The sequence below is a fragment of the Meriones unguiculatus genome, chromosome 15 (genome assembly GCF_030254825.1).
Source record: "Meriones unguiculatus strain TT.TT164.6M chromosome 15, Bangor_MerUng_6.1, whole genome shotgun sequence".
Lineage (NCBI taxonomy): Eukaryota > Metazoa > Chordata > Mammalia > Rodentia > Muridae > Meriones > Meriones unguiculatus.
The window spans coordinates 10,609,057-10,634,232 of NC_083362.1; the positions used below are offsets into that span (position 1 = coordinate 10,609,057).

The window sequence follows — 25,176 nt, forward strand, 5'->3', positions numbered from 1 at the left end:
TTGAATTCCTGGTCCTCCTGCCTTCAGCTCTACAGTGCTAGGATGATAAGCTTATACCATTTGACTTAACTTTGTGATATTTCTAAAAGACACATAAAAGCATAAAGACCCAGAAAGGTTGAAAATTAAATGATGAAAAGTTACATGCCGTGTAAACACCAACTAAAAGGAAAACCTGTACATTGTCATCAATAATTGAGAACACATCCTTTAAGGCAACACTTACCATTAGCACCAAAGACTCACTTTGTATCCATCTAATAATGCCACCTCAAAATACATAGCAACATTTTAAATGAGCAGGTTTTCTGGCGAGATGACCCCACAATTTTCCCTTCCTGTGCTGTGCATGTCATCAATTGGTATCAAATTCTATCTAGTCTCAGAATACTCACATTCATTAACACTGCAGCAAGACATTTAGGTGAAAGTTAGCAACAAAATCCATATGTGTGTGCATGAAAATAGTATAAATAAGGTGAAAGGAATACAGATCATTTGTATTAAGTTAGTTGAACATACTACATTAAAATTAAAGGGGAAATAGTGTATGACCCCTCAGACTCATCTCTTAAAAATAATTCAAACTCACTTTTAACAGCAAAGACTGTGATAAAACTTTCCTTTATCTGGTAATACTGGCTACAAACTAACCGCAGCAAATGTAATTCCGGTGTTGGAATGTTTTTTATTGCAAAATAAGGACCAAGGGCTGGTGTGTGGTTCTGTGGTAAAGTGCTTATCTGGCATGCATGAGGCCCTGGCTTCCAGCCTTAGTGCTTCAAAAATAAAACAACAACAAAAACAAAAACAAGATCATAGTGGCATGTGCCTATAACCTCAGCACTCTGGAGGATTTGCTGACAGGAGGATTGCTGCAAGTTCCATGTCAGCCCAGGCTACACAGAAAGAGCTTACGTCAAAAAATGAAACAAGCACACAAATAAACAAAACCCAAAGGATCATTTCTATATAACAACATTACCGCTCCAATTCAAGGGCTTAGGGAGAAAGCCATACAAGAAAATGAAACGTAAAGTATAAAATTCAGATGTGAAGAAGTAAATGCATTGTTTGCATTTGATTGCTAAGACTGTTTCAGAGCAATGACCAAAGAGCTGGTAAATTAATTTTTAAATTAACAAAAACTAAAACAGCTATATGTAAAATCAATATATGTCATTTGTATTTTTTATTTCTGTGAATGGTCCTCTGACCTCCACAAGTACGCCCCCAACAAAAACAAATGGAGAACTGTAACTAACGTTTACGGATTAGAAGAATCAATATATTTAATGTGTCAATTAGCCCTCACCTGACTAACAAATTCCAGGCATGCCTCCTCAAAATTCTAATAGTTTTAAGTTTAACTTATTATTTTTCCTTATACTTTGTTTTGTTGAGTTTTTTTTTCTTTGCAGAACTTAGTAGAAACCTAATTCCATAATTTATATCAAAGTGCAAAGAGCTGAAAATAGTGAAATAAGAGAATGTGATTATTTGCTGTAAAACTGTGATAACTGAACCAGTGGTTCAGTGTTGGACAAACTGACCAATGGAACAGAGCACAGGGCACAGGACAGACGAGAATACAATGAATTGTGGGGAAAGGTTGCACAGGTGTCTCTGCTGGGGGATCAGTTTTGACCCTCAGCTCACAACACATAGAAACTGCAGAGGTGAACTGGCAAAACATAAGAGTCTGCAAAGCTTCTAGAACATAACCGAGTGCAGAATCTCAGTGATCCTGGCATAAAGGAGACCTTTCTTCTGAAAGGCACCAAGGTCACTGATTGTGCTTACAACATGGAAGGTTGCCAGGAGTCAGTAAGAAAGCCATGAGAAGACAGCGGAGCTCTGAATGGGCATGCTATGGACGAGGGTATAAAAATGAAGCCTACATACGGGAAAGACCCTGGGACTCGTGATACCTAAGTTATCAAGATGGAGAGTGCTTAAATGGCCAACTGTGGGCAAGGGTGCAGAGCAGGCATTCTCCTCCCTTCAGGAAGCAGCATGGCGCTGTGCAAGAGAGTGGACAACAGCCGAGGCTCAGATTCAACAATTCTACCCTGGTAATTGCCTAGAGAAACTGGCGCATTTATGTACTAGCAGATGCGTTCATTGCTATATTGCTGGATGTAGCTAAAAACCATAAAATGGCCCATGCAGCAAGCAACAAGGGAACGGAGAACATATTATGGTAGAGTTGTAGGATGGAATACCATATACGGTAGTCTTACAAAGCGGCACACAGCAATATGAAGAATCTTAAAGTCACAACTCTGCAGCTGAGTATGGTGGTGCACGCTTGTAACACTAGTACTTTGGAGGGTAAGGCAGTGGGACAGCTAGTTTGAGGCCGGCCTGGGCCACATAATGAAAACCTGTCACAGAAAACACAACAGTTTTGTGTTAGCATGGCTAGTCTCTGTGTGGTACTTCATAGGTTTTAAATGTTAAACACAAAGAGTGTGGCCTTGGTTTCAAGGTGGGCTATTTCCTGGCCTGGCCTTGCTCTGGACTCTGGCTGTGTGGTTGTCTGCGAGTACTGGGACATGGGAACTGGGCCTAGCAGGTGATGCTCTAAGAAGGAGCAACAGCTGTGCCATCATAGAGAACTCTCAGAAAGCAGTAGGACCCCTCCTAACCCCCCCAACAGAGGGACGCATGCTCTTTCTGTCCATGAGAGCCCATTACAGGGAACACACCACAAGGAAGAATGTCAGGTTAAAACCATGTCCCGATTTTGAGAGTAAAAATGTAAAAAGCCAAAACAAAACAAAAGAGATACTGAATCTAGCAACATTTGAAGCCAATGAAACATAGTTAGAGATGTTTCATACGTTTTGAAAGAAAATACTAGTTTTCACGACAAATGTACATTCTGTGGTAAACATCCTAAAACAAGTTCCGCTACGCAAGTCCTGCTTGGCAGCCATAGTCACCTTATCCACCAAGGGGTATGCTTCGTAAAGTCACGCCCGCTGTGAGCCCTGGCAAAATGATGCACATCATTTAACAGGCCCTGGGTGTGTCCATGCAAGCGCTGCATCACGCCCAGAGACACACGTGCTCGCTTACCTTGTAGGCTGCATCGCTGACGGCCTTGATGTTGGCTTCTCTCCACTTTCCTGGCACTCCACCAGACACCTCACGGAAGTTCACATAATAGCCTGTAATCTCCGCCCCTCCGTCCGTATCTGGCTGCTTCCATCCAAGAACCATCGAGTCTCGGAAGCTTTCAAGACAAGTGATGTCGTAGGGTGGAGATGGCGCCGCTGTTGCAATAGGAATCGCTCGTGAGTAAGAGAGAAGGGCACCTGTGGTTCTGCATGCATTCAGCATGCTTGCCTGGTGCCACCCACGAGGGAACTAGATGGCGTATACAACGAAAATGTGAGATGGAGCTGAAACGTGGCACCTGACTTGGTATGTGAGAAAAAAATAGACAGTGAGAAAGTGGACTGAAATCATCAAACTGAGATTTTTAAAAAACTTGTCTGGCAAAAAAAAAAAAAAAAAAAAAAAAAAGTTCTCAAAAAATAATCTTTTCCCCATAAGATGAATTTTTTTTCTCAAGATCTATACCTTTATTGCTTTATTATTTGAGCTCTGATGACAACAGAATGCATACACATCTTGGTTTCCATCTCAGTTTGCTTATTTAGCATTGCCATACAGTTCCAAATGGTTTTGTAGCCACGTGCACTTCCCTGAAAGGTTTTGGGTTTGCTCCAGTCAGGAAAATATCCTGGAGCTCAGTTAAATGCACCTTTAAAAAATATTGTAGCTCTTACTATTTCCCACTTCTTACATAAGATTCCATGCGCTCTGCCCAGCAGTTGGCCATAAGTCTCAGTGCATGCTTTGATAGTCTGCTAAGATCTGGAGAGGACAGGAACCCCACAAGGAGAGCAACAGAACCAGAAAATTTGAACACAGGGGTCTTCCCATAGACTTATACTCCAACCAAATACCAGGCATGGACATAACCTAGAACCCCTGCACAGATGTAGCCCATGGCAGTTTAGTGTCCAAGTGGGTTACATAGTAATGGGAAGAGGGACTGCCTCTGACATAATCTGATTGGCCTGCTCTTTGATCACCTCCCCCTGAGGGGGGAGCAGACTTACCAGACCACAGAAGATGACAATGCAGCCACTCCTGATGAGATCTGATAGACTAAGATCAGAAGGAAGGAGAGGAGGACCTCCCCTATCAGTGGACTTGGGGAGGGGCATGCGTGAAGAAGGGGGAGGGAGGGTGGGACCAGGAGGGGAGGAGGGAGGGATTTATGGGGGGATACAAAGTGAATAAAGTGTAATTAATAAAATAAAATAAAACAATATTGTAGAGCACAAGGCTCCATCTGCCATATGACTTGTCCTTGGTAAACACATGTTTATCACGGTATTTTTTAACTCCTGTGATTTACAATTCCTGGTGTTAAAATGTTTTACAAAGCATGAAATGTTATGTAGGTAGCACTGCATTTGCTAGCACCAGGCTAGAAAAAATACCTAAAGGATTTTTCAAAACTCCTTGTAAATTTACATGGCTTTGCTGGGCTTTTCTGCATTTGACCACTGTAATGATAGTTTTCAATGAGGAGGAAAAGGCACAATGATGGCAAGAAATCCATCTAGCTCTGCAGCACTTCAAAAATTTTCCAGGTATTTGTTTGAATTATAAGAGTTGAAGACACTATCTCATTCCTAGTCTGTGTCTTTTATTTCAGAGCATGTAATGAGGACGAGCCCTTAAATAACTGTCCCATTTCTTTCTAGTTAATGGGATAAATAAGGGTCGGAAACAAGAAGAAGAAGAAGAAGAAGAGGCAGTATGAGATCAGGGGTGGGGCAGAAGCTGGGAATGGACAGAAGGCACTTAAAATTCATCGTCACTTTTAAATGATGCATTGTCTCCTCCCACCCAGCCAGCTCACCCTTAGCTTTCTCATAAGCCACCTTCCTGAGCCCCTTCTGGGAAGGGTATGGAATGTGGCTCTCTGCGACCGTAATACCGAACTTTCACAACTGCCCCAGAGCTCGTGAGCTGAACAAAACATGTAGGGTCGCTTAAAAACCTGAGGTTGAGCAATGGACCTCGGGCTCACTGCCACTTCGTCACGAAATATTCTTCTTTCCACGTCCCGAGCGTGAGCACATCAGAGAGCTGCATGCCCTCTGGTGGACCATCAAGCCCTTTCCGCCCTCAGCTTTAGGAGTAGAGCATCTTCCTGACTGACGCCCCCCAGACCCCATTCAACAGGTCCTGTAAACATTCTGTCATGGCTAAGCCTAAGAACCAATGCAAAAAGCCAGCCCCACATGGCGACTTTGACAGCACGTGAGATGAAAGCATGTTGAATGGATAAAGGAGACATGAGATTCAGAACCAACAGTGAGGAACGAGCATGGAGGAAGCGCATGGTCCAGACAATGAGAGGTGAGGACAGTGATGGAGACGGATGGAGAGCTTTGCCGTTCTCACCTACTGGATCCTTCTTCTTTTTCGGGGCCTCAGTTTTACTTTGCTCCTTGGGAGCAGCCTTCTGTGGTGTTGGGCTGAGCGCCTCCTGAGCTGATTCACTTACTTTACTCACTTCTTTCTGGCCCTGGTTGGAAGGGCTACTGGGTGGTGGAGGTTTGTTAGGTTTGCTACTGAGCAAAGCATCTTTCTGGGAGGATGGTGGGGAGGCTTCATTCACGCCCCCCCTGGAGTCTGTTAGTCCAGCAGGCACGTCACTCAGCTGAGGCCACACATGTGTAGACACTCCTCCCCCTACAGTCACCAGGCAACAACAGAAATGACATGAGCCAGACCCTACACATGTTACTCTTGGATAACAGAACAAACAGAGACATTAGGACTACGCGCAAAGCAAAAACTAGTCTTGGCTTAACAGTTTGCACCAGGTAACATTTCAAGTTCTCCACACTGTGGGAAAAGAAGAAACAAGAACAAAAGCAAAACACAGACAGAACAGGAACCGTTTCTATTTTCAGAACTCAAGGGGTTTTAGTTTATATGGAAAAAAAAAAAAGCAAATCTCAGGCGATTCTTGAGAGATATGCTCTAATACTCCACAGAATAGAGGAAGGACTGCAGAGTGCACGGAACAATACTGAAGATGCTGACTGCACGGCGGAATCACGACTGTTAGTGCAGCAGTAATGAACTGTACCTCCCAACCCATGAAAGAACGAGTCTGTTACCGTCTACCTTAAAATAACGTCAAAGAAGAAAACAGACACTGAATCTGTTTTGTTACTGTACCTCTACAGTTTAGGATTTTGAGATGGGGTCTTGCTATGTAGCCCAGGATGACCTTGAATTCGTAACTTTCTGCTGCAGCTGTCCTGGTTGTTTGTGGTCAGAGGTGTGCACCATCACACCGGCCTAACCTTTTCTCAGTGATATTGGGGCTTTACCCACACTAACTATGTGCTACTATGGAGACACATACTCATCAAATCTTTCTGTTCATATGTTAGCCTATTACAGAGTTTATTTTTGTTGTTCTAAACTACCTGGGTTCCTTCCCTCAACTCTAGCCAAGATTGGGAGGTACAACACATAAATACATATAAGTACCTTATTAATGGTGCTATTCTGTTGGTTAGTTTGCAAACAGAGATGAAATACGGGACTAAGCAGCCACATGTGTCTGGCGTGAATGTTAGTGGCACGGTAACGCACGGTTAGGAAAGAAAAGCCAAGCTCTGCTGCAGATGAAATGGCTTTCAGGTATAAAATGATACAAGTTATGGATGTGTTACAGAAGCGGGATGGCCTACCAGGTCCCAGGATGAACGTGAAGTTAGCATGGCGTTTCACACAATGGGGAATGTCTGAGGAACCCAGGATGTGAAGATGAACACACTACAGATGTAGGCGCAGGGTAAGTGATGAAGATCTGTAAAACGTCAGCTATGGAAGGTTAGTTGTCAACTGAAGTCAGGGGAATGATCATTTAATGATGGAACCATGGAGTGGAATTAGGAACTTTAAGTCATTTACAGCCATGATGGAAACCTAGAAAAAGTCAGTATTTTCCTCGACACATTATGTAAAAGGGACTTACCTATAGCAGCTTTGACTTCAATAGCTTCCGAGTCCTGGGAATACTCGCTGAGTCCAGCTGCATTTACTGCTCTGACCCGGAAAATGTAGCTCTCACCCGTCGTCAGTCCGTGGCAGGTAAATCTGGAGATGAAAGAAAGCTCTCAGAGCCTTTCCTAGGAGGAGCACTGGGAAGTGATTGGCAGCCTGAGTGGTCTGCCTGGCCTGGCTTTATGAAAAACTCATCTTCCAAAGAAAGAAAAAAAAAAGAAAGAAAGAAAAAAAGAAAAGAAAACAGACACTGAGAGCTTCAGGCAACATAAGCACCTTAGACAGAAAAGCATTGTGGGCAATCTTTAAAACCCACTCTGTCAGAGAGAGAGAGAGAGGTCTGGCTTCCCCTGAGTGTTCATCAGAAAGTATTCAGCAGGGAAACAATAAGACTACCACATATTAATTCTGCAAAAAGATGAGCTGGATAGTATTTAAAACACTATTAGTAGGTCTGGTATCAATGAGGCACTTAATAAATTATAGGCCTGTTAACAGTCCTAAGTAGTTACTTCAGATAAACACCTAAAATGTGAGGTACTGATAAATCCTGTCACAGACACTTAATTGCTACCTCCTTAATGGCAGGGAAGGAATTATTACTTGAGAAATCACACCGGAATCTGAAATAAAATGAAAAATTCGGTTCCAGTACCACCATTAAGATACAAAGATCCAGCAATAAGGCATGAATCCACGGTGGTTTCACATTTAAAACCACCATATTCCCCAACAGCTGTTAAAGCTATAAGTAGCATTTCATGAGTCACTGTAATATTCAAATCAGCCCCAAAGACTAACCCTCCCCCCCCCAAAAAAAAAAAAAAAACACCAGGTCTGCTGATGACTCTATCACCACTCACTTGTTCAAACATCTAATAAAGGGAGCCATGTCTTTCAGTTAGGGTCAACTTGGCTCGGTGAACATCTACCGAGCACTCACATCGGACTAGTTCCTACAGAGAGGAAGATGAGGAATGGTGTCTGCCTGTCACTGGCTTCTGTCACTGGGCCTCTAAAAGCCCAGGATAAAGACGGCACACACAGTCATCCCAGCCTAAGAAATAACTCTCACGCAAAGCCTGCTGCTGCCCCCCTCTAATCTGCTCTCAGATTCTCTCAGGTTCTAGTGCCACTCATGCTCTGGGAATCTGTGGCCTTGGGAAAGTGCCAAGGAGAAGCTGCCCAACAAGCCTGCCAGACCCTTTCTAGGGCTGGCTTCTCACTAAAGCAAGCGTGGCTGGTCGAGAAAATCATTAAAAAACTCGCCTTCCCCACATCGAAAACAGAAAAAAGGGAGTGGCAAACTGTCAGCACGCCCTTGTTTTGATGGCCTTTTCTGTCTGCTTGGTTCCGGAATTACGCGTGTTGATGTCCAGAATTTATAAAGTTATAAATTTATAAAGAGACACTCTGTTCTCTGCTCTCTCAAAATACCAAGGTCTTCGTGTTTGGGAGAGCATGTTAGGTTCTTAGAGTCTGGGATTGCTTTGCATATGTAAGACCAGAGAATAACAATGGGGAAAAAAATCAAAAGAATCAGGGGAGGACTATAAAATGAACTTTAGATGGTATTTTTATGTTTCTTCTAAGTGTCTGACATTACAAGTCTTTTTAAAAAATTCTCTTGGCTATTTAAAGTATATATGTTTATGTGTTCTTAAAAAGATTTTTTTCTAACAATACAGCTACATGTGTGTGTTTTGGATGTGGGGAGAACGTGCCTGTGTTTGGAGGTGCCTCAGGAGGCCAGAAGAGACTGTCAGATCCCCTGGAGGTAGACTTGTCAGTCACCCAATGTGGGCTCCAGGAACTGAAGTCAGGGCCTCTGCAAGGGCAGTCCAGGTTGGACTGCTCCGCCATCCTTTATCCCAAGAGTGTAGCTCTGTGTACTGAATGTAGCCCACAGTGATTCTGGAATGCACACATGCACACACTCACACATGTACACACACACACACACACGCACACACACAAACACGAGCCAGGGCTCACTCCTGCACGTGTGCCTTACCGTGAGCCCTTCACGGGATTGTTGTTACAGGGCTCCCACTTGCCGGAACCGACGACGCTGGACTCGATGTAGTACCCAACCAGTTCCTTGGCATCTTCGGACTCCTCCCAAGAAACCACCACGGAGGTGTCCGTGTTTCTGCTCGGGATGATTTTGCCAGGGGCCTTGGGGATATCTGCATGGAGAAGAAGGTGATGATGGAACTCAAGGCAGCTCGGTATACTTCACTCCCGTGACATTTGCGCAAACACACGTGCCTAAGGGTTTTACACAATCGCGTAAAACACACAGCTGCTTTGTTTTAGGATGCATTCTGCTAAGGAAATGTTATTTAGGACGTGTAATAGTGAATGAAGTGGCTGTGGACACTGGAAACTATACTAGCTGTCAAAACCTGGGACTTGCCTTGCATCGGCAAAACAACAGTAGTCTAGGAATTTTCCCTAGAAAAAAGGGGGGGCCACAGCTGCTCAGTGTGAGCTTACCGAGTTTGTCCCCCACGGCGGTGACTTCAGTGGCCTCCGAGGGTTCACCGATGCCCGCCGAATTTGAACAGCGGACACGGAAGCGATAAGACTTCCCCTCCACCAGGTCGAACAGAGCAAAGCGGGGAGACTTCACGGGGAGCTCCGTGTTGACGCGCTGCCAGTTTTCCGTCCCCACGTCACACTGCAGAGGGAACAGTGACGTCACTGGAGGCCCCCGGAGCCCCCCCCGGGGGGGACTCATGTTTATTTGCCTGCCAGCAAACCACCCCCTTCTCTAGGGCCAGACTGAAGAGGAGATGTGGAAGGGGGGACAGCTGGAGGCCACAGGATTCTACAGCAAAGGTGACTTTTCAGTGTTTTGATTAACCGTTTTGACACTCTACTTCATTCGTCTGTGAACACACTTGTCTCCTCAGAGTCTTTTCCTCGAGGATGGTTGCTTTTCTAAGTTTGGGTGTGGGCTCAATAAGCTGTTTCCGGTATTTAAATGTGTGCAGCATCTCCATGAGCAGTGTTATTCAAACTGAGTGGCGGGGCGCGTGGCATCCTTCAGGCCCGTGCTCAGCCGCCACCCCCTCAGAACGGCCTATTTAGACCACCTCCCATCACCCGTTTGGAAGAGTCCGGGTCCTTCTCTCATCACCCTGTCCCCCTTGCCCTGCTCTACTTTGTGATCAGAACATTTGTCGCTATTGGCTATTGATTTATTTGTTGTCTCCTCTGCCACAGGGAACATCTCATGTGATCAGGGGACCTCCTCCCTGTCCTGCCTCAGTCCAGGAGGGACTCAAAGTTTCTTCTATGAAGGAATGAACAAACAAATTCGGCTATGGAAATACAAAGGTGCTCCTTTGTGAAATTGGGCCTGAATTTTAGAATAAATCATACAACATTAAAAAAAAAAACAAAACAAACTTTAAGGAGATTGAAAGGTATATCAGCACATGTATGTCACAGGTATAGCGGAGCGTGTGTCACCTCAGCCCTCAGAAGGAGGAGGCAGGAAGGAAGTCAGGATTTTGAAGCCACTCTGGGCTCTTGGTTTCAACCATTTTAGGAATCATGCCATGGCTTCCGTGTTTGACTATAAGCCTGTCCCATGATGGACCTGCTCATAGTTCATGTGCGTGCAAATCCCTGGTGAAATTCCATCAAGCGCACACATGCTGTAGCCTAGGAGATAGCACTGTGGCTGTATGAGCATCCTAGGTCGGGGAAAAACACACCAGGGGACCAGCAAGTGAACATTTACGACAGGTCACGAATGGTTCATCAGAAAGAATTAGACTCATGGCTTGACATTTGGAAAGTTCTGTAAACGCATCCTAGGTCCCGGACATGGTCTGACTCCTCACTCTGCCAGGATCCTGGATGCTCTAAGAGTGGGAGCTTCTCTGTGCAATGCCACACTCTTAAATATTCCATCCGGCCGAGCAGGCTGGTAAAAAAAAAAACACTTAGTTGTTTAGCAACAGATGATATGTATTTTAATCTGGGGAAGTTACAGGCTTTCATGGAAAAGTTCATGTTGATGTGAGCAATGGGAAACAGTCAGAAAGCCAGTGCTGACTCAGCTGAAGAAGGTGTCTCAGAGGGGGTGCTGAGCGTCATTGTTTCAGCAAAATGGTAATTCTGTCACAGAGTTAACTCAGAGCCCCTTCTCGTGGAGTAAGTCAAAGAAAGGCCGAGGGCATGGGTGTGTGCTGAATGCACCAGGAAGTACACACTTAGCTATTAATCTATCATTGCTTCTATTAAAACAGAAAAAAGAAGCTTAGCATGCTACCAAAGTTATATTTAGAAAATATATGATTTTAGATTCCATTAAGCCAGACTCTTGGAAGAGGTCTGTGTTGCCTGGGAAACAGTTATCGTTAGCAATTGGCTGCAGTAAGAAAGAAACAAGTTGTCCATCTCAAGGACAACAGGAAAGTTCTCTGCAAAGAAAGCAATTGCCAAAGAAAAGCCACAGACCATAACATGTGTTACTTTGGTGGGACTCTTAAGAGCCACCAATTTGAAATAAATGAAAGGCTATTAACACATTCAAATATTTTACTAGTGAGATGGCTCAGTGGGTAAAGGCAACTGCCACCGAAAACTACCTAAATTTGACCCTGAGACTCACACGGAAGAAGGAGAAAACAACTTGCATAGTGTGGTGTCTGGCATGTGTATTGCCATGGACGTGCACACATACACACAAAACATGCATGTATGTATTTTATATGCACACATGAAGCATATGTTCAAAGTTTGAATATTGAAATATATATACGCAATAAGAGCCTGTCATGGAGTGGGCCAGGTCTCATGGGTACTTATTGGTTAATGGTGATAGTGAAGGAGAAGACATTTTCTTCAATGGGTGCAGCCTATAAGCAATCCCCATCCATGATCCTGTAAGCAACCCAGTGAGACCCAAACAACAACAACAAAACTTCTACAACAAAACAAGACGTGAAAACAAGATATATATACAACAATATATATATATATAACAATTATATATAATTACGGATCATACATAACTATGGATCATATATATTTATGGATCATATATAAGTATAATATATAACATGTGTACATAATATACATATATATGTTTTTAAAGTTTGTATAGTGGCCAGGCCTGGAAGCCCACGTCTGTAATCACAGGTGCTCAGGAGGCCGTGATGAGAAGGTCTCAAAGGGAGGGTGAGGCAGAGCAGTAGCCTGCTGGTGTGTGAACCCAGCGTCCAGTCCTGTCGCTGTAAAGCACAGTGTCTGTATACTGCTTTCTATTGCCACCCAATGTGCAGAGGCCTCTCTCCACCCACAGTCCTCAGAAATGGGTTCACAGAGAAGGGAAGGTCCCTGACAGTTGTTCTGACATTGAATGATCAGAATGTGATCCGGATGAAAGAAAAATTGAGTTCTAGATTTTTGTGAGAAAAAAAAAAAACCACAAAACTGTCTTTTTACATAATTTCGCAAAGATGAAAAATTAAAGCATAAACAGTAGCCTCCCTTCAATAACAGCATATTACTCTGAATAAATGCATACGTGTGTTCCCATGTCAGACAAATAACCTTCTCCATTAGGTCCTAATCTCACTTTTGTGGCAGTGGGGATTCGTCAAAAGCACACGGATGCTGCACAAGTGCCTAACCTGGAGCTGCAGCCCTTACACCCCATCAAAACTTTGTCAACAGTGGTCTCGGCGCTTCACGTTAAATTCTTCTTCAACGCCTTTTTCAGGAGCCGTGATCTGTGCAGGAGGACTCCTGTGCCCCTTTGTCTGCAGATTCTCATGCGTTTCTATGCTGGCAGCTAACCCACTTTCTTCAGTAGTGTCCTGGCTAGCTCTTGCCCCTTTATCACTGGCTGTCCACCAATGCTTATCAGAACCTCCTGGGATACGGCTGTATGATTAGCTCTCTTATCACGCTCACCTAATTTGTTTCGTTGCATGCTGCCTCTAATGTTCTGATCCTCAAAATGATTCTAAGGCATCTGGGGGAAAGAATTAGCCATTCGTTACATAGGCTGCTCTGTTTTGTCAGGTGCACAATTGTGTATTAGGAGACTACTCCACACAGCGGTGCGTGAAGGCTTGCTGTCCTCACCTCTCCCTACTGTTTGAAAACAGTACAACGTCTCTGTTTCTCTTGTCATCACGTGTTTCATCACTCAACAGAAGGACCGGTAGACATCGGCCAGGGAGCAAGGGAGATGGGGGCTGCTCTAGAAAACACTGTCATACAGGCAATCTACAGTTTCAGGAACGTGAGTGAATCCAGGGTGCCATGGTAAAGTCGCATGTGGCATATGCATTTTAACAGTCTGTAATCTGGAAGGACTTGAAGAGTCTAGGTTATTCCTGGGGCTGCCCTCTTCTACCCCACTGTTACTAGATATTAACATGACCTCGAGGAGATGGCAGGAGCACAGCCGGGATCTTACCTTCTCCACAAAGTACATAATGCCTTCGTGGCCTCGCTGGCCAGGGGGTTTCCAGCTCAGCACGATGTAGCTCCGAGTGGCCTCGGTGACAGAGAGGTCTGTGGGGGGGCCAGGAATAACGCCCTCTGAAAAACAACAAGGTAGAGTGAGGTGCGCATGTTCAGGGGGCCAAGGACACACGGAGAAGGAAGGGTGCTTCTCTCTTCCTGAGGCCACTGTGTGAAGAAGCCGGTCCCTGTGCTTTTCTCTTTCAAAGTCTTTCATTCACTTGTCATTCAGATGACACTGTGCGTTTATCATACAGACAGACTGAAGGGACCTGGGACCAGTCTTGTCCTTAAGTGATTTACAGCTGAGTTGATGAAGAGAAGTTGAACCATGCAAGGCAGTGTGTGCTTGGGTTCCAAAGCACATAACATACCAACTGAAGTCTGGAGTGGGCCTCGAGATGCTGGGATCGACCTCTGTGTCAAGGTCAAAAGTGTGGGAGTCACCTGTGCCCTCTGGATCTACTTCACAACCACATCATCTTCATTAGAAAACATCTTTCCTCCCTTTTCCTCTCTTTCCCTCCCCTCACAGCGGCTGACTTCCCTGCCACCTTGAAAAGATTTGTTTCCTCAAAACAAAGCTCAAAGGCATTTCCAGAAATATATAAAGATATCCAGCATCAAGAATCAAAAACCAAAAATATCTAGTATCTAATTAAAAAAACACAAAAAAACAAGTGTGTGTGAGAGCAAGAAAATAACAGCCTGTACAGAGGGGGAAAGGATTAATTATTAGTAACAAACCCAGAAATGCCCCGGGCGAGAGGATTAGTGTCATCTGTGGGTTGCTAAGCAATGATCAGGCAAGGACATGGAAGTGGCTATAGATATAAACCATGGGTATAAGCCTTCCCCATGCTCAGGAGGATGGAGACGGAGGGGACACGGCACCCATCAGCTGAGAAGCAACCTCAGCTGGTTTGGAGTAATACATGATCGTAGCGAAACCTCTGCACCTCAGATGACAGCTATAAACCCACAGACCCGAGAGGCCTGTTGAGCCCAAGCACAGTGTGTCAGAAGAAAACCCACCCACCGCTGCACATTGTAATCAAAATTCTAAAGCCAGCAACAAACAGAATATCTTAGAAGCAAGCAGAGAAAAAAAGATGTACCCAGGCTCAGCAACAAAAATCATGGTGACCGTTATACATAAGAGCTGCAAGTATTGTTACAGTAAAAGATCTTCAGCCCAGTGAACTAAGCATCCCTCCGTGTGTGTGCATCCATATGTGCGTGTGTGTGTGTGTGTGTGTGTGTGTGTGTGTGTGTGTGGCAGATACTAAATCTCCACTAGATAGATGGTAGGATTCCTAGCACCTCTGTGACATTGCCAATCTTGTTGGGGATGGGAAATGCAGAAGAATATTTTGAAGTTTTATTAACTAAAAAGAGTAGAATGTACTCTATAACATTTCCTAAAATAATCTGATTGTGATCTAATAGAGGCAGCTCTATGAAAATCATGTATAGTTTCATGGAGGGAGGCTATTTCATTTAAAAGTCAGGATGTCTTTATTCCATCGTGACCCCGAGTCATTCTTGTATTTTGTTCATGTATCCCAGAAGACTGATTTAAAATGTCTTAATAAGACCACAGAGAAGCACCTTGTCCCTAGAAAGAAACTGCATGATTATTTGTTGACTACAGCGTTCTGGGAAACATGGGTTACTTTCTGTGGAGGGGGGTCAGAAACTGTTCGGTTTTGACCAACTTAACATTTGAGTGCCTAAACATCCATTTAATCTAGTAATTCTTATCAAGTAATTGTGCTTCCCAATGGAAGGAAACTGGCCAACTTGTCAAGACACTTCCTTTTCGAATGGCTTTGTAAGACAAAACAAGTACCACCGCCTAACGAACAGAAATATGCATTTATAGGCAAAGCTAAACAGTAATATGCGTTTATAGTCATCAGCCTCTGGAGAGGCTAGAGTCCTTACCTGTAGGCTCCTCCTCCGTGACAATGATCTGCCCGGTCCAGGGTGCTGAAGGGCGACCTGAAGAGGACAAGTGTAAAAGTCATGTGCTCACAACTGTGCCATCGATCTTTGATAAACCAGTTGACTGGCTGGATTGGTCAAATAGGTTCTAGCTCTCTTCTGTGTCTTCCGAACGCACCATTAGCAACTCAGGTGATGTGCTGGGGAAAGCACAGTGCTGCCAGAGCCCAGCATCTCCCTGGACTGAGCTGAAGTCCCCCAATTGTACCTACACGAGCTAAGCTGTGCTCAGCACACAGTCCCCGAGACACAAGGGCTTCCCCTTGCCTTCTCCAGAGACAACACACGTTTCGGAGGAACAGCCAGAAGTCTAGTAGTTCTGTATCTGTCATTACGAGGATCAGAGGAGACAGGGCCACCAAGCAGGCAGGAGAGCCGGATGGGAGCAAGCCCTTCCTGTTGTTCTGAAGTGTTATCTATGAGAGCCAGCTTAAGGAAATGGAAGAGAAAGCTGGAAAGCTAGAGAAGGGGAACTTTTCCTCCTGGGGGTTCCTCCTTCACTTCCTATGAGGGGAGGTGCCTCGTCTTCTTACAAGATATGTAGTCTTGATATCCCTGAGAGGCCTGCTGTTTCCTGAAGGAAAATGGAAGACTGGATCTGGGAGAGAGTGGAGATGAGGGGAGAGGTGGGAGAAGAGAAGGGAGAAAAACTGCAGTTGGGGTATAATACATGAAGGAAAAATAACTTTAAAAAAAAAAAAAGTAAAAAATGGGAGGGAAAGAATCTATCCTGTGGGCCCAAAAGCATGAAGAGAGAATGGTGGGAGGGTGGCTCTGTGGTAAAGGTGCCAACCCTGCTGATGTGAGCTCAGTCGCTGGAATCACGTGGTAGAAGGAGAGAACCTAGGCCTGAGAGCTGCCAACGTTATGGCTTCCGCATGAACACTGGCATGCATGCCACATACACACACACACATACCCGCATAGCTTGACAGACAGACAGACAGACAGACAGATACACAGATAGATAGATATAAATAGATACACACAGATACATAAATAGATATAGATAGATCATAGATACATAAATACATAGATAGATAGATGATAGATACATGGACAGATACATAGACAGATAGACAGATTGTTTAGGAAAGAAAGCACGGTTTGATTTTGCTCTCCTGGGAAAATGTTCATGAACGTCTGTGCAGGAAACAGGAAGGCAGCAAAGAAGAGAATGTGTCTCCATCACAAAAATCTTATTGGACCAGAATTCATAAAAGAGTAGAGGAAAGTGTGAGGGGAACTGACTGACTTAACAGAGAGGGAAGTCTAAAGGTGATGCTATTGCTCTTGGCGTTTTGTGATGGCACTAAAAGTAGCTAAGGTAAAGAATAGAACCGTAAGTGGGATGGACCTGTAATCCTCCACAAGAGTCAGCTCCTACCCCTTAGGGTATTTGGCAGTGTCTGGCTCCTTCCGGATGACAGCTGGAAAATAATGCCATTGGCGTGTAGCAGGCAGAGACAAGGCCTGTCCCCAAGCATCCTACATGCCTCTTCCCTCAGCTAACAACTGCTGCCTGAAGTGTGAGGAGGGCCATGGGGACAGAGCAGAGTGTCACTGCCTGCAGAGTCTTAGGAGGTCATTTCACCGTCCCTAGTGTCGGGGATGCCATACAGGTTTCTGTCAAAGGCACAACTGATGCACCGCGGCTTTGACATTCAGACTTGGAAGATAAATAGATGAAACTATTATTTTTTAGATTACATTTTAATTGTGTATATGCACATGACTGCCTACATAGCACAGAGTACATATGGAGGTCAGAGGCCAGCTCGCAGGAGTCAGCCCTCTCCTTCCACCGCAGGGGTTTGGGCACTGAACTCAGGTCACCAGGCTGGGCAGCAGGCACATCGACATGCTGAGCCATCTTGACAGCCCACAATTATTTCATATGGCCTGTACGCAAATTCAGATTTGCATCAGAACAAGACATCTTCAAAACAAGATGGAGAAGCTCACAGGATTGGATGCTAATGCTTGAACAAAGACTCCAAGGTCAAAAGATTCGCTTCGAACCATAAATGTTATATTCAGAATACACTAAACAATGAGAATAAAAAATTATCTTTGAGCCATTTACTCCGGCATTTCATTCCATACCTCATGACAGGACACAATTAGCAAGCTTCACTCTTTGGAGTAAAGTGGGATTTAAAGAAACACTTAAAATAAAGAATGAATCAAAACCGAATATTTTTATGGTCTTGGGCTCACTCTAACCATGGGATTTTCTGATCAGAAAAAGATTTCTTACTCTTGTCTCCCTCTAGTGGGCAGGGGAGGAATTACTTGCAGTGACACCACGTTTGGGTGGCGCTGGCCATTTTTGTCGGTGTGGGATTTTTCCGGTTTCGGGTTTTCAGGGAGGATGCAGAGAAACAGAAAGAACTCACTCTTAAGTCTAGCTTTCTCGGCTGGATCCAGAGCAGCCACGGGCTCAGAAACTCGAGACGGCAGGCCTACTCCAGTCTTGTTCACAGCTCGGACTCGGAATACGTAGGAACGACCCTCTATCAACCCAGTGACGGGAAACCGAGCAAACTTCACGGGCGTGTCGTTGCACTGCGACCAGCTGTCCGTGCCCACCTCACACCTGTGGAAGAGAGGGGTAACAGTGCTGGCTGCCAGGGCCGAGGGCTAATTGACCCTGTCGCCTCAGCAATTCCCCGTGTCCAAACATGGAGGAGCTCCTGCCTGGCTATCGAGGCTTCTAGACTTCAGACGCTCAGTTTCGCTCACGGTCAATGCATCCTTTTAACTTTTTCTTTTAAAAAAATTTCAGGTGTGTGTGTGTGTGTGTGTGTGTGCAAGTCCAAAGGACCACTTGAAGGAGATGTGAGGTGAGGTCTAGGCCTCCACTTCACTCGCTGAGACAGCTTACCAGCCAGCAGCTAACTGGTCTTCTTTATCATGAAGAAGGAAGCCCCAGATCTTTCCTAACCAAGCAGCTGACTGCTCCTGTGTGTCAAGAAGAGGAGTTAGGGATGAGGGGGAGAAAACCATGCAGGTACCCGGAATCTTCTTTGCTCTTTAATGTGTGTGGGTGTTTTGCCCGAGTGTATGCTGTGTACCACTCGTGTGCATGGTGCCTGCCGAGGACAAAGAGGCTGTCGGACCCCTTGGAACTGGAGTTACGTAAAGACAGGGGTGAGCTGCCGCATGGGTGCCGGGACTCGAACCCCGGTCCTCTGGAAGAGGAGCCAGTGCTTCAACCACTGAGCCATCCCTCCAGAATCTTTACACAGCATAGGTTTTAGGAGAAGGATCCCTCACCCTGTTGGCCCACGGACGCCTTTAACTCCACCACTAGTGACTTCTGTGTCTTTTTCAGGCATTTTCTTTCAGAAACAGAATTATTGCAGGGTAAGTTGGGACCTAAAAAGACAACTGCCCAGCTGGGCACACCTGTAATCCCAGCATTTGGGAACCCGAGGTAGGAGGATCATGACCTTGAGGCCAGTCTAGGCTGTGCAGGGAGACTCTCCAAAAGCTAGACCGACCAAACAAAAATGAGCACAAACTGTCTGTGCTGCAGTCTGGGGAGCAGCGCACTGTTTTCCTGCTTGACGATCAGTATGTCCTGTGTGTTTGCAAGGGCCAAGAGGTCATCATAATATATTTGCTTCTTCGCTTTCCTCACCCTCTCCTCTCTGAGGTCTTGTTACGTAGCCAAGCTGATTTTGAACTCCTAACCTCTACCTGCTAAGTACAGGGACCGCACGCCACACCCCCGCGTGCTCTTTTTGTTCTGTTTTGTTATCTAACGATGAGACTGAGGATCCACGAAGGGAAATGAAGCGCTTGGAAGCTGATTTCTAGTTGCCTGCTAAGGACGCCACGGGCACCCAAGAGCAAAGTCAGGGAACTGCTCGGGAGGGAACGCGAGCGCTCCCACGAGGCTGCCGACCCCGTCGCCACAGCTTAGAGACTCCGTGCGTGGGCGAAACCGCGCAGCATTATCCTAAAGCAATTACTTGTTCTCTTTGCGAGCCGCGCACAAAGCTTTTAGCTTGAAACACATCCCCAGCGCGGCGCTGTGCTCAGAATGTCTAATTTCCAAACAGTGCTCACGGGAGGGCAGCGCCAAACCGCTGCGGGAGCGGGCAGGGGCTTCCTGCCTCACTCTTGGATGTATTTGCAGTTCTTGTCTTACAGCCGCTCCCCCTAAGGCTCTGCGTGGTGGAGCTTCTGGAGTTATGTACGGGGAAAGAGCAGGGAGCTGGGGGCACTTCAGCGACTCTCCTAGACCTGGCTCAGACACTGCCACAGTGACTCGGTGACACCAACCGCTCCTCTTAACCTCCATCTGTGCAGGAGAAAGGGGTGAGGACATCTCTAGAAGCCTCGAGAGCAGACCGACCTGCAGTCGGCCTCGCTCTGGGCTGCCTCCCCACGTGACTTCAGGCGCCGTGACCTTTCCACGAGGCCTGCAGCTTGAGCCAGCGTTTCTTTCCTGCCTCTCACAGTGAGGCCTGTCCAGGACGCTCATGCCCCGCTCAGGACAGTGTCCTGGCAAACAGTAAATATTAGCCAGGGTGTGCTTATTTGTAAAGACCAAGGCAAGAGAACAGCAGGCACTGATTGTCCCTAACCCTCCACGGAGGTTGCAGATCTCTTGGCTGTTTGTCAAAGACAACACAGCAGACAGTAAGCGAGCTCACGCAGCCTCCCCGCTCAGAAGAGGTAGTGAAGCCTCCTTCCTGCCTCATGTCTGTGCCTGAGCAGGGTGAACCGACTACAGACATTTCCCTGGAAGGCTCTGAGCACTGTAAGCACAGTTTTGCTCATTGTTACAAACACGAAGTTTGATATGCAGAGATAGAACGAACAGTCTCTAACTGTTTCCATGGCCCAAAGCAAATACTAACTGAAACAATTATTTGAAGAGAAACTGAACCAGAGAATCACATACTTGGGCCAATAGTTAAAATTTGTTGCTTGTATTGCCCAGGTATAATTGTATAAAATCCACAAATTCTAGAATTCGTAAGTTCTGAAGAATGTAATTAACAAAGAAAGATTCACAGGTCGAGTTTAGCCTAACACTATGATTTTTGTTGGTATTTCTTATATAATATGGATAACTTGGAACCACGTCTATGGTATAAGGAATTCATTTGTGCCCCTAAAGTCAGTTCTCTTAAATAATTGCCATCCTAGGAATGTGGATGTTAACTATATTAAATATCAGCTACTTCATTTCTATTGTGGCCTCTGATTTTAGGTTTACAAATTCATTACATTTTTGCCAAGTTAGCAACTTGAATTGGTTGTCAAATTCAAAGGATTTATGTAAATAAGTAGGTACTAATATTTAATATTTAATATAATAAATATATAATATATAACAAATAATATATAATATTATTATACTACATTACATAATTATTATATTATGTTATTATATATCTTATAATGTTATATTATATAATATATGTTATATATTATATGTTCTATATTATATATTATAGATATAATGCATAATAACATATTACCTTTAATATAATATTATATATTAATAATACATATAATATTATAATATATTATATATTAATAATTATATGCTTTATATATTATATGTTGTAATTATATATTATAATATAATATGACACATTATATTATATATTAATTTTATAATAATTATGCGTTATACATTATATCAATTCTATAATTATGTTATATATTATATTAATATAATAATTAATTATGTATTATATTATATTAATTATATAGTATATATAATATATTACATATACTATATAATATATAATGTGATATTCTACTATATAATTAATTATATAATTAATATACTAATATATAATAGAATATTACATAATTATATTAATAGAGAAAATTATTAATAAATAAAATATATAGTAATATATAATATATTATATATATTGGTACATACATATATATGGAAAAAGAGAGGGAGGGGAGGCGAAGACATTTCACTTAGAAACCATGAGAGAAATCAAGTCCACCCAGAACTCTGACTGAGATTAGGCCGAGCACTAACTTATCAATAAAGTATCCCAGGATAGGGCTCCCTCCATCCACAGCCGGCTGCTTCCAAGAGATAATGATGTAATCCTTGTTAGCATCCAAAGACACCACATCCAAGGGTGCGGCGGGGGCTCCTTCAATCTCCGCATCAGCATCTGTGGGGACAGAGGGCTCCTGTTAACTACTCAGCCAGGCTCTCCCAGCTTGGCAGGCTGAGGTCATGGTGCACATACTTCCCACACATCACAGCAGTAGTGACATACGTGGCTTTGCAGAGCAAGCTTCAAACTTTATAATTTGTTTTTTCAATATAACAAGGAGTGCTTTTCACTTCCGGGGGAAGAACATGATATTAGAGAATCAAAGGGGCTCTGAAAGGAATCCACGGATCTTGTCTCCTCACCCTTGCTTCCCAAAATATCTCCCCCAAATTAATAGGGAGCTATCAAATAGGTGGCTTGTGCCAGAAAATCTGTTCTTAACCATTGTTTGGGCAATGGCACTGAATCTGTGACAGGCTCCCAAAGAGACAAACAGCCCTCATGTTACCTGAATGCACATATAGGATTAAAACCATGAGCTTTGCCCACTGTTAAATGGGCATTTGAACTCATGGTTGATCTTCCTGCTTCACTTCTCACATTCAAGGATTATAGTCATATGAGACCACACCTAGCTAAAAAAATTATTTATTTATTTTTTAAATAACTTTCGTCGTAGTCTTCATGAAAACTACTCTTTTCTAGATATATTTCAATAAGTATAGGCATGTGCCCTTGGCTTTTATTGTGTGCAGTATTTCTTTCTTCATGTGGAGCATGGCCCTTTCATACTTCTTCATATGTATATTTACACCTTATTATTAAAATACATTATTAATAAAACATTTTACTTTACACCTCTCCTACTGGTGACATCTGAATCCCTACGTTTGGGTAATATTTGTCTTCACCTTTGTCCGCTTTGTCCTGGAACTGGAGAACTTGGACTTCGTGCTTTGAGTACACAGTTGCAAGACACCCTCAGAAACCTTGAACCAGTTCATAGTGGCAGCCTTGTACAGCCTTGTGTATCCCCCAACACTGGTAGAGTTGTTTTTACGTCTGTGTGTGTGCACAGGTGTATGTGGGTAGGTGTGCATATGTGCACACACGCACGGAGAGCAGAGTTTAGGGAGCGATGTCTGTCTCGGTTGAGCTCCACCTCTCCTTTTGAGATAGTCTCTCACTAGACCAACAGGGTGTGGAGTCGGCTACCCTGGCTGGGGTCCGCCTGCTTCTGCCTCTGCCTCTGCCCAGCCTTAGGTCCTCCTGTGCTGAGGTTACAGAGGCGACGGCATTTACAGGGCACTGGGAGCTTTGCTGTGTTTGCGGTAGGCACCGAGCTGGCTCCCCAGCCCCCACAGGGGGCTGTAAAGTCCTGTTATCTTTTCAGTATGGCAATTTAGAATGCTGTAGTTACTACTGGCACCCTCCATGCACTGGCCATCTGCAGTTCTTCTTCATGTTATAACTCTCTCTCACTCTGTGTGTGTGTGTGTGTGTGTGTGTGTGTGTGTGTGTGTGTGTGTGCGTGTGCTCATATGGGGGAAGGATTGAAGTGGGAGAGAGTGTGTAACAAATGTTGACCTTAAGTCTTTCTGATGGCCACTTATATGTGGCTCTCCTCGTTTTATTGTTTATAAAATCGTTTGCAATACACATCTTATCTGGGTAATAAAAAACCTGTCCAAATGTGCTCAGCTCTGACATGTTTCCACAGAACATGGCACTGCACATACTGATGACGTAGAAGCTCCTTTGTAAGCAGCGAAAATACCAGAATCCCCAAAAGAATGGCCTTGTGTAGCCTCACATGCACCATGGAAGAAGTTTGAAAACACATAAAATACCACTTGAAAAGCTTTGAAGTCCTAAAAAAAAAAAACTTGAATATGAGGGTGTCAGGTGATCCAGCAATTCAACACGAGTACGTATTGAAAAGAGATGAAAACTGTCCCATAAATATGAACATGAATTTTGACAGTGCCAGCAATTGAAAGCAGTAAACAGAAGGGACAGCCTTCCTGCCTGTCAGTTAGTGGTTGTCCACACAGCATGAAGCCGTCTCTACACTGGAATACACAAAGGAACAAGCTACCAGGTGTGGTAGGACTTAAGTGAACCTCGAAAGTGAGTGAAAGAGGCAGACTCAGAATGACACCGGTGGCCAAAGATGTCCTGAAAGAAGATCTGTAGGTACGGAAAGCAAACGGTGGCGAAAGCATGACTGGACTTGGGGGTGATCAGGGAGATGCAGAGTGATAGAAATACTAAAGAAGGAAGTTAGGGTGATGACTGGTTAGCTCTCAAATGTGTTAAAAATACATTGAGTGTACAGTTGAGGTGGGGGAACTTATAAAGGTGTTTTTAAGACTCTAAAAAGACATCATTTCAAATGAGTGAATTGAGGGATGAAGCTGAGAGACAGGTGTTAGTTAGCTCTGCACATACGAGTTCCTGAGCTTCACAGCACTACAGAACAGTAGCAGCAGTAGCAGCAGGAATATATATATATATATATATATATATAAAGAGCTTTTCTGAAAGTTGTTAGGTTCACGTACAGTTGCTGAAATCTTCCCACTTGCTTTTTCTTTCCTGGTTATCCACTCAATCCTTTCGTATCAATGTTTAATAAATGTGAGCATCTTTCCACTTTCTTAAATGTGGGTTATGAAAACTGATGCATGAAATTTAAACGTGGGCCCCTTCCCTGCATCTGGAGTCAGCATATGAAGTCTGGTAGAGACACGGTTTTAGGTGGGGCATAAGAAACACAGAGCAACCCAGCCAGGCCAGGGTTCCCAGAACAGGGGCTGCAAGGATTTTGTTTCTGTTGTTTGGAATAACTACAGGCATTCTCCAGACAGCTGAGAGGAAATGAGACGACTTTGCATATTCAGTCAGAATCTAGCCAGGTTTATCCAGGTGCTGTGCTTAACCTAACTTCCTGATGAGTTCCAGGGAGCCTGTTTCCATAGCAACCTTTATGAAGGCTGCCTGGTCCATTCCCTCAGCAATACCTGACTTTGCCCATAATGCTTCAGTGGCCGAGACACCCTGCCACGTTTCCCAGATGTTATGTATCTTTTATCCGTTGCTAGTTCATGGCAGAATCTAGTGATCCGTTGACATTGTTCAATGTGGTTATGATACAGAATGTTGCTTGTCCCCAGAACTCATTCTTCCGGCTTCCTATAACCACTACGTGTTGGCCAGGAACACACGGGCTAACCTTGGAGAGTGTTGTATGTGGAATAGATGAAACATGTTCACCAGACAGAAGTGATGTGAGCCCTGTCCTCCCCAACCCCCTGCTTCTTTCCTCTTTTCCTCTCAAGCTGGAATGACAGCTTGGGACAGCACGGTATGATCATACTGAACAGAGCTGACAGGACCAACTGACAGACGTGGCCGAAGGGCCAAGCCGTGAGGAGCTAACAGACGTAGGAGGGAAGTTTTCTAGCGGTTGTTTCTACTGCTGTGACATGTGGGCCCTCTG

At 44.3% G+C, this 25,176-nt stretch overlaps 1 protein-coding gene across 1 annotated transcript in view; it reads right to left on the reverse strand.

Annotated features, from left to right (window-relative positions):
* Nucleotides 1-25,176, reverse strand: part of Myom1 (myomesin 1) — a 98,885-nt gene that overhangs the window by 40,390 nt on the left and 33,319 nt on the right. Inside the window, exons 11-19 of the mRNA XM_060368156.1 lie at nucleotides 21,647-21,788; nucleotides 18,021-18,220; nucleotides 15,562-15,618; nucleotides 13,568-13,692; nucleotides 9,619-9,802; nucleotides 9,134-9,308; nucleotides 7,091-7,212; nucleotides 5,497-5,787; nucleotides 3,085-3,281 (exon numbers count right to left, since the gene is read on the reverse strand). Coding sequence (XP_060224139.1) covers nucleotides 3,085-3,281; nucleotides 5,497-5,787; nucleotides 7,091-7,212; nucleotides 9,134-9,308; nucleotides 9,619-9,802; nucleotides 13,568-13,692; nucleotides 15,562-15,618; nucleotides 18,021-18,220; nucleotides 21,647-21,788 — 1,493 coding nt within the window. The remainder of the gene's footprint in view (nucleotides 1-3,084; nucleotides 3,282-5,496; nucleotides 5,788-7,090; nucleotides 7,213-9,133; nucleotides 9,309-9,618; nucleotides 9,803-13,567; nucleotides 13,693-15,561; nucleotides 15,619-18,020; nucleotides 18,221-21,646; nucleotides 21,789-25,176) is intronic.